Source organism: Pieris brassicae, chromosome 6 (genome assembly GCF_905147105.1).
Source record: "Pieris brassicae chromosome 6, ilPieBrab1.1, whole genome shotgun sequence".
Lineage (NCBI taxonomy): Eukaryota > Metazoa > Arthropoda > Insecta > Lepidoptera > Pieridae > Pieris > Pieris brassicae.
This window is the reverse complement of record NC_059670.1, coordinates 6,784,045-6,801,685: the sequence shown is the minus strand read 5'-3', so window position 1 is coordinate 6,801,685 and position 17,641 is coordinate 6,784,045. Positions and strand designations below refer to the sequence as shown.

At 33.7% G+C, this 17,641-nt stretch overlaps 1 protein-coding gene across 1 annotated transcript; it reads right to left on the bottom strand.

Annotated features, from left to right (window-relative positions):
* Positions 1 to 3,342: 3,342 nt before the first annotated feature.
* On the bottom strand, positions 3,343 to 16,575 carry LOC123711244. The gene is made up of 13 exons (XM_045663735.1): positions 16,344 to 16,575; positions 15,626 to 15,762; positions 15,301 to 15,447; positions 11,687 to 11,779; positions 10,697 to 10,802; positions 10,305 to 10,418; positions 8,933 to 9,094; positions 6,910 to 7,005; positions 6,202 to 6,324; positions 5,776 to 5,848; positions 5,223 to 5,398; positions 4,725 to 4,853; positions 3,343 to 4,119 (listed from the first exon to the last, which is right to left on the bottom strand). Exons 2-12 carry the CDS (start codon positions 15,760 to 15,762, stop codon positions 4,728 to 4,730), a joined length of 1,353 nt encoding a protein of 450 aa, XP_045519691.1. The 5' UTR covers positions 16,344 to 16,575; the 3' UTR covers positions 3,343 to 4,119; positions 4,725 to 4,727.
* Between the last annotated feature and the right edge of the window lie 1,066 nt (positions 16,576 to 17,641).

The window sequence follows — 17,641 nt, the reverse complement described above, 5'->3', positions numbered from 1 at the left end:
TGATTTTGTTATAAATCTCCTGTTGGTTTATACGATACTAATCAATATGTTAACTGTATACGTATTTATTGTTATATACATGAGGTATAGCATAAAAACGTAGGAATTTGCAACGTTATATGGTTATATCCGATCCTCTATTTTGTATTTAGTAAAGCTGCACGTCAAAAGTATTTTGAACGGATGTTAATATAGTTGAGATCACTTCCCTTTTTCATAAAAATAAATACAGCATCAGATTGTAAAGTTATTGTTTCAATAAAAAACAAAGCTACGCCCTAATTTGTCGTAAATAATTCTGAAAATTCTGAAATACTTCTGAGCCAGCTTTACGAAAATATATAACGTCGTAGGGCATTCAGTCTCAGGGAATGTATGGTGGTAAGTCTCTTCGTTGCCTTACAATACATCGCACGTTATAAACATTTTAAAAATATTTAAAAGAAAACATTTATACGAGTACTTAGTACTACTTGAAGCGTTATACTTATTTTTTATTCGATCGATAGCACGCATGTCTATCGTGTATTGTTTGTACACTATTACAAGGCGTGTATCATTGTGCGTGACATCATTTTTGATCGCCTAGCACCTTGCATTCGATAGGAAAATTCTGCACTTGTAATAGTAACGCGTAAAATTATACAACATCCCTTAATTTCATTAATGTAAGCTTGCATTTTATTCGTATAACATGCAAATGCTTACTTGGGATTTTGCGAGACAATATTTCTGAATTTTTTGTCAAGAGAAAAGTATTTTCCAAACCTTATTAAATGGTAAATGGCTTACCATAGCCAAGACAATTTTACGCGTTATCATCACAATATTTTTATAAAAACATGATTTGGGGACGGATCGGAGTATATCCAGAGCAATGTTTACACAAGGTGCTTTTTACAATATGCAGTTCGATTACCTATATCGGCTATAAGTTTTGAATTAGCGAGAGTTGAGATGACGATAACAATTCTTTTGCACATCAGGTTTCATTTTGAGTTTAACACTTAGATTTCAGTATATAATTGATATAATTTTGGATTTTCTTAAATTAACGTAATTCTTCATGGAATCTTTGCTCTTGCAAAACCCATTTTTATCAACTCTCGAGAAACCTTTTATCGTTATTCTATTCGTTCGTTAGTGGCAAATAACCGTATTTGATACAGTCAAGATTTCTTAAAACTATAGTGTTGATATTAGATTATAATATGTATCCGTAATACTTGGTTAGTTTGTGCTTCGTTACCGTGGGCGCACGCGTCGATTGGCTATCCTTTTCACGACACAAGGAGAAAAGAAATAAAAATTAATTAATTCGCTGTAAAACTTTGCTTTTTTATAATTGAAAAATTGCGAATTACGCTACAACTTTATAGAACAAATAGAGAAACTTGAGGTTGGTTGGTTGGACTATAGGTTGAAGGGATACTTCCAAGTGTCGTTAAAGTTTAGCCTTGTATTTACAAAGCCCTACAATTTGACTAGATGTTTTGTCGTACTTCGCCACGTCAATGTTGATATTTACAAAACGACGACTTTATTATTTACACATTAAAATGAATTACGTTTGTCGTCCAACAACATTTGTATTACAAATATCTGTTTAAAAATTCATCAAGATAAATTATAAAAAAAAATGTATCGAAAGATAAATCAAAAAGTATATATATATATATATATATTTCGCAAATGTTAGGTATCAGTTAAGAGAGAAAAACTACCAATAATATTCAAATAAATTTACAGGTAAATTAAGTTTGTTGGACATATTTTTCGTTCTGTATCAAAATAAGTAATACTGGTGCGGTTACTGATACACGCTGTTTCATTCCTAATCTATTTTAAAAACCTAGCTTTCTTCATAACTGAATTGAGATAACAGACTTTTGAAAAAAAAAATTTTTGTAATACAAAATGTCAGAATCGCACACTGATTTTAACATATGGATAACATTTGTGCGACATCTTTGACGCGCGAAGCATTCACTAACATTCTCTAAGATATTGACTCGTCTACGCGATAAATTCGTGGTGTGAGATGTTGCCAGTAAACATATCATTCGGCGTTTCTCAATATTTCCTATACATATTATAGAACACTAAAGAAATATTTTTATCTGTATTCACAAAATGAGGCTTGTTTTGCTTCAATAAATTTAGTAGTCATTATTGATAAACGTAATTAAAACCAAAACCACAATATGTACAGGATGTACTGGCGTATTTATCTATCTGTTACCGATATAAAATAAAAATGGCGCCAATTTGTGAATACAGATTATAAACCGGTTTGACAATTGACATGAAATTGCAAATTTGCCTAAAGTGCAAAACGTTTGTAATATATAAAGGATCTTTCTATGCTATAATACAGGCATATATAAATTGCAGCTAATGGCTCGCTACTATTTAAATCTTATCAATAACGAACAATTTATCGAAAGCTTATATTGAATTCAATCCGTTATTGGTACAAACGAATGTAGGAAAGTGCTTTGATTAATGCTGAAAATGTTTTATTTGAAATCAGGAACTTTGTAGAAATGTTTTGAGTTTAGGCCTATCAAGTATTGGTTTTAAAACATATTGGTAACCTAATACTCCGTTGACTATACATTTTTCACGAAATTTTTAGTTTTTTTTTTATTTAAATCTAACCGACACCCTTGTAATACACTAAAGCGCTTTTTAAATTATAATTTAAAGGTGTCATACAACAAAACCCCTAAAATAACTCATTATACAAATTTCCCAATACAATTTATTAACTCACTCTACTATGCGTGTACATATACTATTGCAATAGCTTAAGGATCATATTTATTTTATTTGAAATATTGTAATACGTGGGTAATACTGAAAATGTTTAGTACGGGCAAGTTACAAGAAGGCAAGTAACATTGCTAAAGAAAACATTGATGATTGAAGCCAATTTAGCATTTCTTAATGAAGCCCCATCTCGTGCCACTATTTACAATTGGTTTAACGAGTTTAAGCGTGGACGAGCAATCTCAATGATAATCCGCGTGACGGACGTCCTTTAACAAGGACTACTGAAGATAACATCAGTGCTGTGCGACGCTTGATAGAGGAAGATAAGAAAGTGACCTACCAGATGCGAGAAAGCCTAGGCATTGGTATGAGTCAATTTCAAAAAATATTACACAAACATTTAGGCGTCAGGAAGCTTTGTACCAGGTGGATTCCCCATACTTTAACCGATGACCAGAAACACCTTCGCATGGACTGGTGAATATTTGACTATGACATGTGTCGAGATAATGAGTCATTCCATACAGTCCTGACCTGGCGCCCAGTAACTTCCATTTATACCCAAGAACTAAAGATAAAATTCGAGGTATTCGCTTTACGAGCCCTGAAGATGCGGTAAAAGCGTACGAAAATGCCATAGAAGAGACCCCTGAGGAAGGCTGGCCCACTGCTTTTCTCAGTGAGTCCATCGAATGCGATGAAAGGAACGTAGATTACTTCGAAAAACAATAAAAGTATTGGCAACTTTCTACATTAAGTAGGTTTTCATTTTCTAAACATTTTCAGTGTTACCAAGGTAAAACAATATAAAAGTTGCCCTACAGGATTTTCGTTAAACACACGTTAAATAGTTCAGTAGAACAGTTTACACCAACTCAACATATAACGATATATACGCATATTCACGGTTATACTTTTTAAAATATTAAGCTAATTATAATACCGGCGTTATTTACAAGTCAAAATCTGACCAGCACTGTCAAATGTCAAACCTTGATAGAAAAATAGTTTGACAGATCGTATAACTCGACGTCCTTTTATCTTTTGGTATACGGAAACTCAAGCCCTTGTATACTTGTTCTTATTTCACAAAATAACCGTTTTATAACAAAGTATATAGCAACTAATTTAAAAATACATAGTTCTATAAACATATAACTGTGTACATACCGAATACTTCTGATTTCATCGAATAACTTAAATATACTTTTGACGTATTGGTATTTTAATATAGCTGTCTCTTAGTATTGGCGCGAGACGTCAACAGTTAAAATTTAACATTTAGATTTGTTTTAAGATATATATTTTGTAGGTTTAATTTGAATTTTGAAGCCTGTCTTTGTCCTGAAAAAAAAAGGTTTATTTTATCACGCCGTGTTGAATTAATTAGATTTAGGTTAAATAATAAGGAAATTAACTTAAATTTTTCACATATCTAGACTATGGGAGCGTTTAAGTATTACGTAACGAATTTTGAGGGGTGGTGTTACTCTTGTAAAACGTTACGATGAGGGGCGGGGATTGAATTACGCATTATTGTTAATATTATTTTCCACTTTCCAGTTATTTACACCACATAATGGTAAGTTTTAGGTGTGAAGAGTCACTAGGGGTGGTCACGAAACGTTTTACTTTTGGATACAGAAAAAGTTACGGCGGCGTTTCATGGGGGGGGGATTTCAAGAATCCCCAAATATAGCGTGACATAATATTTGAACCCTATGACCAGATATAAAATGTTATATATTCGACCTTCACGAAAATATCGTACCAATTCTTGAAATGCCGGCAACGCACTTGCGAGCCTTCTGTGGGTGTGAGTGTCTATGGACGGCAGAATCACTTAACATCAGATGACACACTTGCCCCGTAGGTATCTGTATGCTTTGAAATTCATAATTTTTGTGAAAAATTTAATAGCTATTAGCAATCAATATCTGTATACTCACTGTTTATATGGAACTTTCACGCATGTAGTAATCAGCCCGATCTTGCGAAGTAGCATTGAGCTTGAGCGCTGGCGGCAAAGCCTCATATGTTGTTGGCGCCCATTTGAACTGTGTATGCTCATTGATTTTCTAAAAAAAAATAGTAACACGCAATTTTTTTAACAGCCATACCAAGAGCTTGAGAAAAATTCACAATTCTCGAATTAGTTTGAAATTGGTCACGTGACAAAGTGTGAGCTAATCTCATTTCCATACTAATTTGTTTAGCGTAAGTAGGTCACGTCTGTCGAAGCCTTTATTTTATAAAATAGGAACAAAATGCTCAATGACTAGAATGTTTAGACTCGACAACCCTTGAAGAGTTATGTAAACCCTTGAAGGGTTATATATAAGATACACTGTGTGTATTCATATATTTTCTTTTAGTTTCAAACCAATTTTTTTCGGACATAGACAAGTGCATATCCCAAAGAGTGGTTCTCACAAGCCAATACATACCTCAATATATTGAGCTTCCAAAATATCCAAGTCGTCATTGGCTAAAACTCTTAGTACGCGATTATCGGCCGTACCGAAGTGGTTCTGTTGCCCGTACACTGCTGATAATTCAAGGCGTTCCAACGACCTGCGCAGGCGCACAATACCCAGCACGTCGTATTGCCAGAGCCAGTAGCCTATAAAGAATGTAGATTGAAGGTTCAATCTGATCTCCTTATTCAATATGACAGAACCAATTGAAACAAATTTATTAGCTACTTGCTATAGTTGGAAACATGCATAAATTGTCTCGTTCCTGGACACTTACGGTTATTACGTACATATATTAAAGTAACATAACACTTTTTTAAGTATTATACCCGAAGAATATAAAAGATATCTTAAGAAATAAGACTAACTATATATATATATATATATATATATATATATATATAATGTATCAACAAATAGGCATAATTAATAAATGCCTAATACGTGAACATAGATTTCCTTTTGGACAAATGTTAGTATCAACTGTTATAGTTATCCGAACAAAGTTATTGTAGCTACTTACCATGAATAACGAGTCTACGTAGTTGTACACACTGCCAGCACATCAGTAGAATGTGATTCACACAAACATCGTACTGAAATTGTATTGTATAACACTTTATTCACTTTACAATAACACAAAACAGGAGAATAATAAAATAAAAGAAGACAAACTATGTAAATGGGTTTCTTCCAAACATATATTTGTTGCCTTACATACGAAAGTTTCTATTGAGTTTGTTGGTAATGATAAAATTTATCACAATGAAATTTTGTTCTAAGAAAATTTTTACTGTCGGCACAGAACATAAGAACTAAGTTACACGTGAATATTTGACATTGACATTTCAGCTCATTCGGATTATTACAAAAACTTACACTTTACTTTCTTTAAAAAATTACTATCTCTCCTATTGACTATATTTTCAAATGCCAGACCAATACGTACCAGTTCAGGCTTGACGACCCTGTAAAATGGCGTGGTAGATATGCACGGAGCGTCCACCCACACGAACTCTTGCAGCGTGGACTTATACAAACGAGACAGGTGCGATAACAGTGGCACATGGAACTGTAAAATATATTATTTACACATAATGTAATAATTGGTACCTCAATCCTGAGGTTGTGAGATGCATTTCTATATATACGTGAGCAACTAAGCTTGCTGGTAAGATGTTATTTTGAGGAAACTAAGGCATGCCCTTTAACCGAAACGTGAGAATGGGAAGTGTTATTGCATAGTTAAGATAATCAGCTGAGAAACAAATCTGATGGCTGTCTTAGATAGGGTTGTAATGCTACTGAATTATTATTCTTACTAGTATATTGTTAGTTTTACCTTAGGAATATAGGTAAATAAGGATGTAAGATCAATGTAGGCAAAGTGTGTAGTAGGCAATAAATCACAAATCATACTTAAAATAAAATACTTCTTCGTACTGTCTTAAATTTAAAAAGCTTATTACTAAAGTCCAACATTTTATTCCCGGGAACATAATCATTGCTTCGGCTAAGTATATGTACCTTACATCGCATTAAATTGTTCATTATAAAAGACGCAATTCCGACTTTAATAGCTGGAAATAAAGCATTATTTAGCTAAGAATTAACGTTTTTGTAACTAAAAGCTATTATTAAAACAATTATAACTCACAGTTTTACAGAACATGACTTTAAGTGAAACCAGGAGAAGCCCACGAACAAATACATGTTCTATAATATCGTTGAAGCGGTCCAATGGTACTGAAATCTGAAATATATGAGATAGAAACAATTAAAATACATTTAATTATGGCTGTGTATTGACGATGTATGCAAAATTTTATGTTTATTACATATTTCCACCACCCAGGCCACTAGACATCGATATCGAACCACCTACACGTGATGAAGTAGAGAGATCCGTCATGGGTCTTAAGACTGATAAAGCACCAGGGCTTGATTCAATAGCTGCAGAAACGTTAAAAGCGGACTTGGCTACTACCGTCGACACGCTGACACCTTTGAATGGCAAAATCTGGGCCAGCGAGAAGCTTCCGGAGGACTGGAATAGGGGCCTTCTTATTACTGTGCCCAAAAAAGGTGATCTAAGCAATTGGAGAGGTATCACCTTGCTCTCGGCCCCTTCCAAGGTTTTCTGCAGAATTATCTTGGACAGGTTGTCTGCAGCCGACGAGCCTCTCCTTCGCATAGAACAAGCTGGCTTCCGGCCTAACCACTCGTGTGCCGACCAAATTAACACTCTTCGTATCATTCTCGAAGAGGCATCAGAATCGCAAAGGGAGATTTATCTTAACTTTGTTGACTTAGAAAAAGCCTTCGATACGCTGAGATGGAGCAGCATATGGTCGCGACTCTCTAACATTGGTGTCCTGCCAAAGATAATTAACCTAGTTAAGGCCAGCTATAGGAACTACTCTTGTAGAGTGACTCACGGTGGTCTCATCTCAGACGATATTCAAGTGCACGCAGGCGTCCGGCAATGCTGCTTACTCTCGCCACAACTTTTTCTGGATGTTCTCGACGGGATTATGCATCGCACACATCAGAACCAGTGCCGCTGAATAGAGTGGGGATTAACCAACTTCTTAGAAGATTTGGATTATGCTAATGACCTATGTCTGCTAGGTCACACGCACCGCGACATACAATCAAAGTTGGACGACCTGGAACGCGAGGCGGGATTTGCGGGACTCAAAATCAACACCCGGAAAACGAAAGTAATGCGGTCTTGGAGTTAAGAATCGCATCCCATTGCGGATGGTTGTAGCGGACGTAGAAAGCGTTCAACAATTTGTTTTCCTCGGAAGCGTCGTGTCTGAAACTGGAGGTATAGAAGAGGACATCATTTCGCGCATTGCCAAGGCCAGAGCAACCTTAGCACAACTTCGGCCTATATGGCAGTCACGGATGTTGACGCGTCGAATCAAGGTAAAAATATTCGGATCCAACGTCAAATCCGTGCTGCTCTATGGGTGTGAAACGTGGAAGGTCACCAAAGACATCTTGAACCCACTCCAAGTCTTCGTTAACGGCTGTTTTCGCCGTATTCTGGGCATCTACTGGCCTGAAAAGATCTCTAACGAGCAACTTTGGGAGCGCTGTCGAGAAACCCCGATCAGCCAGCAGATCAAGCGACGCAAATGGAATTGGATATGCCATACACTCCGAAGGGATCTCAATCATATTCCCAAGTAGGCGCTTGATTGGAATCCGCAAGGAAAGCGGAAGCGTGGCCGTCCCAAACAAACCTGGCGCCGCACAGTTACGGACGGGGCAAAGAAAGCCGGAATGAGTTGGAGCAAGGTAAAACACGATGCTCAAGATTGAACGCGATGGAAACTCACTGTGGACGCCCTCTGCCCCCTAGTAAAGGACATTAAGTCAAGGAAAACAAACAAACAAAACATAGGAAACAATTCAATAGTAGGTTCTATATAAATTAAAATGAAATTGATGATTGATTAGCCCTTATTCATTAAGACTTAGTCCTATTACACTAAAAGTACGCATTCCTTTCTTTCTCGCACTTGTCTTTATGCTGTGGTGTAAAAAAGACAAAAGTCAGTTTTGTTTTTTATGAAATGGAGGTTTTGTGGTTAGGGAAATACTTTACAGTTTTAATGCACTTAACTTATTCTCACTATCATTTTATGAATATTGATCAATATACTTACGACGTTAATAGCGACGTTCAATGTCTCGGGCGGCCATTCGAATCTCGGCAACGATAGAGGGCGCTTGTGTCCGATGTTTAAAGTGAGCAGCGCCAATTCCGGCAGACGACTCAGTGTGTTTACGGCAGCTGAGCTTAAGTACTCGTAGTCTATCACTATGGACTGTGGACGGGGGTTTAAATATTATTATATAACCTGTCTTATCCTGGCAACGTATCGAGGATAAATTTTGTATTATCTAAATATATATTTAGAGATAGACGTAGAGGCGTAACACAGATATTAGCTACTTCTTAGATTTCTTATGTTGTACAAATCATTGAAGTCTCATGTCCTTCAAGAAAAGAGCGTACCAATTCTTAAAAGGCCGGCAACGCACTCGCGAGCCCTCTGGCATTGAGTGTCCATGGGCGGCGGTATCACTAAACATCAGGTGAGCCTCCGAGGTGAGGCATAGCCGTCATTTTGAATATTTATTCTTACAGAAAAGAGAGTTTAATAGATGACATTTGTCACCTGTTTAAACAGTTGTCAAACTAGTTTTAAAACATCCATAAAAGCTAATAAATAGATCTTTTAACGCATGTGCACGGGAATATGTGGAATTATCAATAAACCTAAATATAATTATTATATTATTTATATTAGATTATTCTTCTTTGAGATAAGTTCCTAGTTTAATTATTGATTTTCGTTTTAGTTATTGGAGATCTATGACAACGGTAATTATAATAAATGGCAAGGCAAGTTTCACTTTTTTTTGTTTACAGCATTTTAGTGGTAAAAATATTAAAATATTATAGTTTTCATCTCACATTTATAATTTTTGTTTTAATATTGATAAATAAACAATGTTTAACGTTTTCTTTTTTAAGCAGACGACAAAAGGAGATACTATGATAAATTTTTCTTAAATAAAAGTTTTGATGTTTCATTTTTTACTTGAATTCAAAAAAACACATGATAACTTAAACATGTTTTTATTTTTGTATGAATGCACTATAATTATCATAAATAGTCACCCCAATCCTCCTAACGATAATACGTCGAATTACCAATAACTCTGTATTTCTATTTAATTTATAAACTTTCGATTCATTTCTCTATAAAACAGGAATTGTTTCATGTTTATAATGGTTTATAAATGGAAGATAATCGACTTAAAAATATATATATTTTTCATATTTAATCTGAAAATTTATCATTATTTCAAAATGTTATCGGAATTGAAAAAAGTTCGCGCTTGTGTAATGCCAACTTCAAATAAATAAAATATTATGCCCGCCGACACAAGGTGAATGAATGTATAAAAGTGTCAAATATAATCTATTACATTGGGCGCACTGTAGTCTATGATCAAAAAATATATTACCTGTAGCTTAGAGAACATCATCAATCCGACATTGCTTCTAGATAGTATGGTGTCATCCAGGCAACGCTTAGTGCTGAACGTCAGCGGCCGCGAATAATACTCTACATTCTTGTGCTAAACAGAAAATTCCATTTTAATTTTCATTGTTTCATTTCATTCGTCCATATCCTATAGAAGTTGAACATTGTGAATAATCTACCAATATCCTAACATTTAATCGCTAGAAATATATACTTTTAATCTTAGATCAAGACAGATAACGGAATCTAATCAATACTAGTTTTGAATTCAATGCGGAATGCGAGTTTGAAAAAAAATCCACGGAATGCCCTTTCTCGACTTATGTAGGTCTTATACTTAACATATATATTATATAACAGAACAAGACTTACTACGTATCTATCGTTTTCATTTTTAGGTGTTCCCATCTCACAGCCAGTTAAAAGAAGCCTCTGTAGACTATGTAGGTTCTTGAAGACGAGAGTCTCAACTATTATTCTGAAAAGGATATCAGAAGTTATATTAATTTACTTCTGATATATATTGTATATTTTGTGTATACAGCTAACAAAAATTATATATAATAATAAACAATTACACTGACTATATTTTCAGTGTAATTGTAGAGATGGAATACATAATATTTAACCACATAAAGGTTCAAAAATGTTTAAAAGGAAACAAGCAATAAAAAATATTCACTACATTTAACTTAGTGGTACCTAATTTGGCTGTGTTGTGTGATTGTGTAAACGTGAGGGTGGGTACGTGAAGGTGTGTATGTGGTGTATGCTCATGACACAGGTGATTTTGCGCTATGGGTATTCTTGATACTCTTTTTAACCATGTTCCGCGATAGCCTTAACAAGTCAATGCTTAAATATTGGACGTTGTATGTCCGGGCTGCGCGATACATAACTAAGTTTTTTGCATAGTTAGTGTTGATGTGAGGAACGTGAAACAAACCACGACTACGAGTCTGGTAGGCAGGAACAATGAAAGGGAAATTTTTCTAGTAGGGAGCTGCAATTAATTTTATTTGAGATGATGTCATGGCGTCTCGTAATCGAATGTCGAAAGTATCAATTGTAAAATGTTCATACGCGTATTTATAGGTATCAAACATATTATAGATCTTATAGTAGATACATTTTATAAAATCGTTTTCGATCTTTTCAATTTTTTCTTTGTACTGTGTAACTAGGTGACCAAACCGAGCAACCATATTCGAGAACACTTCTTACATATGTATAGCACTTTCATGTGTGAAAGTTTCATCATCAACATCATGAAAAGTCTATATATATAGTCTAGCCCTATACCTAAGTCACGAAAGAATAAAACATGCACATACAGTAAGATAATTTACATAGGACACCTACCTTTGCAGTTGTGGTATTGGCACATTTGGATTCTTAAGTATGTAACTTGGACCGAGAAATGCCAGTTCGTTTAGATTTATTGTATCGAAGTATCTGAAAGCAAAATCTCGAATTAAAGTTGTGGAAGTCTCATCAAAAAAGCAAAAGAACCATAGAAGATTTCGCCCTCAATTATTCCAACATAAAATATAAGATATATATAAATATATAAGGTTCAATATATGAATGGATACATTCTACACAATAGTTACAAGAGTCCTCGATAGAAAACTTAAGTAATAATAATAGTTAATATATTGTACTTATTGTTATCACACACACACAAACAATGTTAGATAAAGCATAAGTACATACAGCCCTTTGTACATACAAAGGAAGTGCATAGGAATGTTCCTATCCATATGTACTCAATAGCCTCTCTGGAAATCAGTGCTGCGGTCACAAGGCTTGCCCGTGTGTCCACAGCGAGAATAGTGCTTATTATCACTGGCTCTACTTCTATATCTGTTTTTGTCATATTGAGTTTGATTTTTCGTTATTAATGTGTAAAATTGTTAATAAATGTTTCTATATTTCTGATTTGATTGACTTTCCCCAACATCGATGAATAGATAGAATAAAAATAAAATACATGTTGAAAAGGAAGTATTAATCAGTCTTGTTTATATTGTTTAACTGCCGCATACGCAACTTTTTGTATTTATGAACTAAACTGACGTTATAACGATGATATTCAGCGCATTACTTCTAAGTCTGTCCAAGTTCTGATCGCCTGTAAGATAGGCGAGTCCGTATGCGGAGTTGGGTCAGGATCGATGCTTCACAGTCCACGGTATTCTGAGAATTCGCCGCCAGCACCACATCATAAAGGCATCGATCTTTGCCTTTCCCGAGTCAAGATAGTCCACCTTTCTACTCCATACCAGAATCTAGGGAACACTAGAGCCCGTATCAGTCTTATTTTGATTTAGATACCAATTGCTCTTTTCTTCAAGATGTTGCCTAAACGTGTCATGACATCTTTAGCCATGCCGATTCGGCTTTTTATCTCGGGGACAAATCTGCCGTCGTTAGAGATTATATATATACCTATATAACTACTAGGGTTACATCTTAAGCTCCGTTTCCCATCCCATTTTCATTTAAGAATTTATCTGTACAATTTAAATAGCACCAATTCGTAGCAAATAGCGTATGCTATTGATTAAGGCAAAACACTAAAAACGCCGAGTTAATGATTTGCATCCGAAAACCTTATTTACAACAAATTATTTATCTTAATTTTTTCCTTAGATGAAATGATATCATGTATTTCAACTTATCAGTTAAGCCATCCCACTATAGCAAGAATTTTCGGAACATTTACAATGCAAAATTTCTATCTTTGTTAGTAATATAAACAAGCAATCGGAAGGTAAAGGTTTTTGTAGACTTTCGTATATAAGTGAATCATATTATAACTTATTTATCACGTATTTTATTGTCAAACACAGAAATTGAAAGCGATCACCATAATTGCTTGAACTAATCTTTGTCGTCGAAGTTCAAGCAATTCATTAATGTAATTATTTTGTTTCTATCAAAACGTTTAATAGATTCTACATCAACTATCATATAATATCAGAAAAGTATTTGAATGTAGCGTTGTAGTCTAGTTTAGCTACCGGTGAAAGGGCCGCCAAGGGTATCGACATTATATTACGTGTTTTGTTACATCGAGATCATATATCTTGAGGTGTACTTCCTTACAACAGTTGATTTCATTGTTATTTGAAGGCTGTTGTGTCTGCACAATAAGTTTACAGTAGTGACTGATTAAACAGAGGATGTTTAAAAATTCCGTCAATATAGTTACTCGACATTTACTTAATTAGGAACTATACATAGCCTATATTACTCGGGCATAATGTATATGTGGTGGTGAAATAATTTTAAATCTGACCAGTAGTATTTTAATTTATTCTTACGGAAAGATAATATAATATTAGATTTAAGCTTACACCTAAAAGTTTTATTTAAATTAGCATCGTTTCATAAGTTTGGAACGCGTCATAAGATTTTACATATATGTATATAAATTATAGCCACAAAATTCTTCCTTTACACATTAAGTAGATAAGCCAATATAGGTGTTATTAGACACGTTTAAAGTACATTATAAAACGACGTAAGCATGATTAACCGTAACAACATTACGTCATAATATGGTTATGAGCTCGAAAGTGAATTTATTCAAATATAATATGTAAATTGGTGTTAGAACTCCTAAGTCAAACGGGTCATAAGATAAGTATTTCCGGTATAAAAAAAAAAACTGGATACATATGTGGTAACTTTTATCGTCAAAGACCGACCAGAGCCTTGTCATTAACTTTTAACTCTCATATACTTTAGTTAGACTATCAAATATGATAACCACATACACATACATATATTTAACTTAAACAAAATAATAGCATATCCGACATAACAGAAAAATTTACATTATACCCATCGAATAAGTACCTTAACTCGTCTTTGTCTTCCAAAATAAGCGATTTTCAGTCTTATACATTACAGACACAAAACATTAAGAATATTTTCAGTTCTGCAACTACTCACTATGTGAAACATTATATAAAAATGATAAATCGAAAACAATGTTTCGATGGGCATCGATGTATAAGCTGGACCTCTGAGTTATACGTCAATCACAGAGAAACGTACGCATTTAACATAACGACAATCTGCTGCACAAGTAACATCCAGATATTTTTAAAAATGCTTACAACACAAGCCTTTGTATTAGATACAACAGTGTTGCTTTTAATCGTATCTTAGTAATCGCGTTATCGTCACTGAGCCTATTGTAATATTATTACATCATTGTTGGTGTTTTTGATTGCACAACCAACACTCCATGTAATTGAAATTTTCTACAATAACATTTCACAACTGCTTTACAAGAACCCATTTTGTATGCCCTTATGAAAGAAGTCACAAATATTTAACTTCGTCGATCTTTCTAGGTCTCGTTATGATCTAATCAATACATGAGAATCCTGTGCGGGGATACAATTCGATCGATTGCGCTCGGCCTAAATAAAGCTACAAGCCTGGGAAAGTTCAAGGTCATCTGCCCGTCATACCGTTTTGCAGATATATAATCTGCAGTACTATAAAATCTGTCTACAGTAATAGTTTACCCAGAATATTGACCCTTAAAAGAATCGCAAAACATATTTTATTCGACGACGAAATTATTAATGAATTATTGACACACAACATTCCTATTAGGCAACACAAATACTTGTTGTAACTTTTTACAAAGGATAAAAATTAATTTTCCACGTTTCTATTTTTCGTTACAAAAAATATATAGGAGCTTAAACTGTATAGTGATTCTTTTGATGTAGTGGTATCAGTATATTTCGTATTTAAAATGAACCTTTACTTACCACATTACAATTACTAACTTAAGTAAGAGACAAGTACAAGAATGATTTAGTAACAGTATGATAATGTAATTTTGTAATGCTTTAGGCTTGTAGACTGCTTTGCTTTTTATCCTGCACTGGCTACTGTAAATTTTCTAGTAATGTTGCAAAAAGTAAAAAAAAAATATAAATACTTACAATGGCAAAATATAGTTCATAAAGGACACAAATTCTTCTACAACTGTTGTGTCAATGTAAATGTGCAAGTGTTTTGTGTACTTTTTAAATATACGAGTCAGGAACATGCTCTTCTCTATGTTCTTTACACTTAATTTAATAACTTCTCTGCAAAACAAATACTGGCATAAAACACACAGATATCAAAAATTTATTTTAAAACAATATATTATTTGTAACTTTGAAAAATGTATTCTTATTAAAAATTTATTGTTTAGATAATATTATGATTTTTTCTAATTATATGAGAACAGCTAATTAAGGCAGAATATGTGATATGTCTTACTTGTGTCCTTCATATAATAGTATGGCACTGCGCCAGTGTTGGCAAGTTGATGTAGCTGCAAGTGCATCATTTACGCTCAGGTGTTCAAGTATACACCTAAGTGGAAGGATGGGTAGGTTAGCCCAACCTACAGACATCTATAGAAAAAACCCAGCTTTTATAAAATTTATTAGCATGTAAAATAATTAAATACAATTTCTGTGTATTTCTTATATTTTTCTTTTATAGATTTTTTATTTTGTTAATAACATTTAGTGATTATTTTTAATATTAACAAAGTCAATTCTAACATTTGAGTTAATTCTAATAATCAATCACTATGAATATTGTATTTTTTACTTTAGAATGTTTTCCTTAGAGGTGGAAATAAGGGCAATATTGAAATGAAATATTTTCAGCGCATGATAAATCGATCTGCCGTTAAACCCATGACCTTCATTATTATTCCACATTTACATAAAGCGTCAGTATACGTACGCATATAAGCAAATAATAACAAGTGACGACACAGCTGGTTTGCGGGGAAAAGGTGTGACGGTATAACAGCTGTTTTCGAGAAAGTAGGCTATCCCTGGATATAAGAAACTGCGCATATTCTCTAAACGCCTATATTTTCGTAGGACATTCCTCTCATATGATATAATGCAATGTTTCTAATTAAAAAAAGGTATTATAATTTAACAAAATAAAGATCGTTTAACTTTTAAAAATAACTCACCTTTTCTTCTAAATATTTTTCTTATAAGATAATTAGTTTTTATTGCTTTGCTATGAAAAACTTGGCTATTTTTACTAACACTGAAACCACTAGTATTAAAATTATTACACGTCCATTATCTCTTTTATTATCGAGTAAAATAACGAAAGGATGAAATTAATCACATCATTACCACATAAACCTTTGACACGAACTATATTTTCAATTTTCATTTGTTGCTCGTTGACTGTTAAATGACTGGGTTTTACAAAAAGCTTGACAGTGACTGATCTAATACAATTGGTGACAGATATCATATTAAAAAATTGTCTATGGATTGGTATGTAATGAAAATATCATAGTCAAACTATTCATAGATGAAGCTATGGCGTGGCGGCAATGGTGCTTATGGAGAAATGTTTACAGTTACAGAAAGGTATATACTTTTTACTAATAATTTAATAATTACTATAGTTTCTCATAGGTTTAATATAAACACTCATTACTGAAACCGGCAACGCAAACTTAGGATTATTTATTTTAATTTACACTCAAAACTTAAGTTTTTGATTTCTTTAAATCTAATTGAAACTTTTGCTTGTTAATTCTACGACAATATACTGATTTCAACGGAGGAAGAGAATCTCTGAGGATAGAAAAATATTGGGTTAAATTATCTCTCTCACTCTCACGTATATACGCTGAGTGGTGATGATGATAAATGACTAAGATTTCAATTGAGTAACATGATAAATGTTATTATTTTTTACAGTGTTATACTTAAAGAGAGGTTTTTAATATATTATATGCGAATTAAAAAGCAATAATGTTCAGTGAATAAGTGCTTTCAAAGTGAAAATATTGCCAGGTCCATCTAAAAGTATTTCACTTGGAGCGATGTGGATCATTGTAAACGTTGGTGGAGAAAATAGATTTGTACGAAATTGCTGTTTGGTGTACAGGTCAACAAGTGTATCTACTGACTACCATCAAGATATGACTATGACAATTTTACAAAATGGGTGTCGAAGAATCTATTTCCAAATCTAACGTGACCTTAATTCATTGTTATGGAAAATGCTAGTTATTATTTCGTAAGTATGAATAAACTGCCCGCAAAACCCAAATCGATATTTGCCGTAAATGTCGATTAGTTGAAGGATTGAAATGTGTCTGCGCCCTTATATGAGATAGATGAAGTATTAAAATCACACGCACAAATCCCATATAAATTAGTTGGGGTATAATAAAGCAAAAAGTTTCTGATAAAAATGTAAATAGACCTGCAAATGACATCAACTTATTAAAAAAGAAGCTTC

Bases quoted from the DNA above. Each gene is read 5' to 3' on its own strand.
- LOC123711244 (XM_045663735.1), bottom strand. From the start codon at position 15,762: ATGTCTGTAGGTTGGGCTAACCTACCCATCCTTCCACTTAGGTGTATA. The intron at 10,803-11,686 runs GTAGGTGTCCTA...TATCCTTTTCAG, and splicing joins CCAATACCACAACTGCAAAG to AATAATAGTTGAGACTCTCG. The intron at 6,325-6,909 runs GTGAGTTATAAT...TATATTTTACAG, and splicing joins AAGTCATGTTCTGTAAAACT to TTCCATGTGCCACTGTTATC.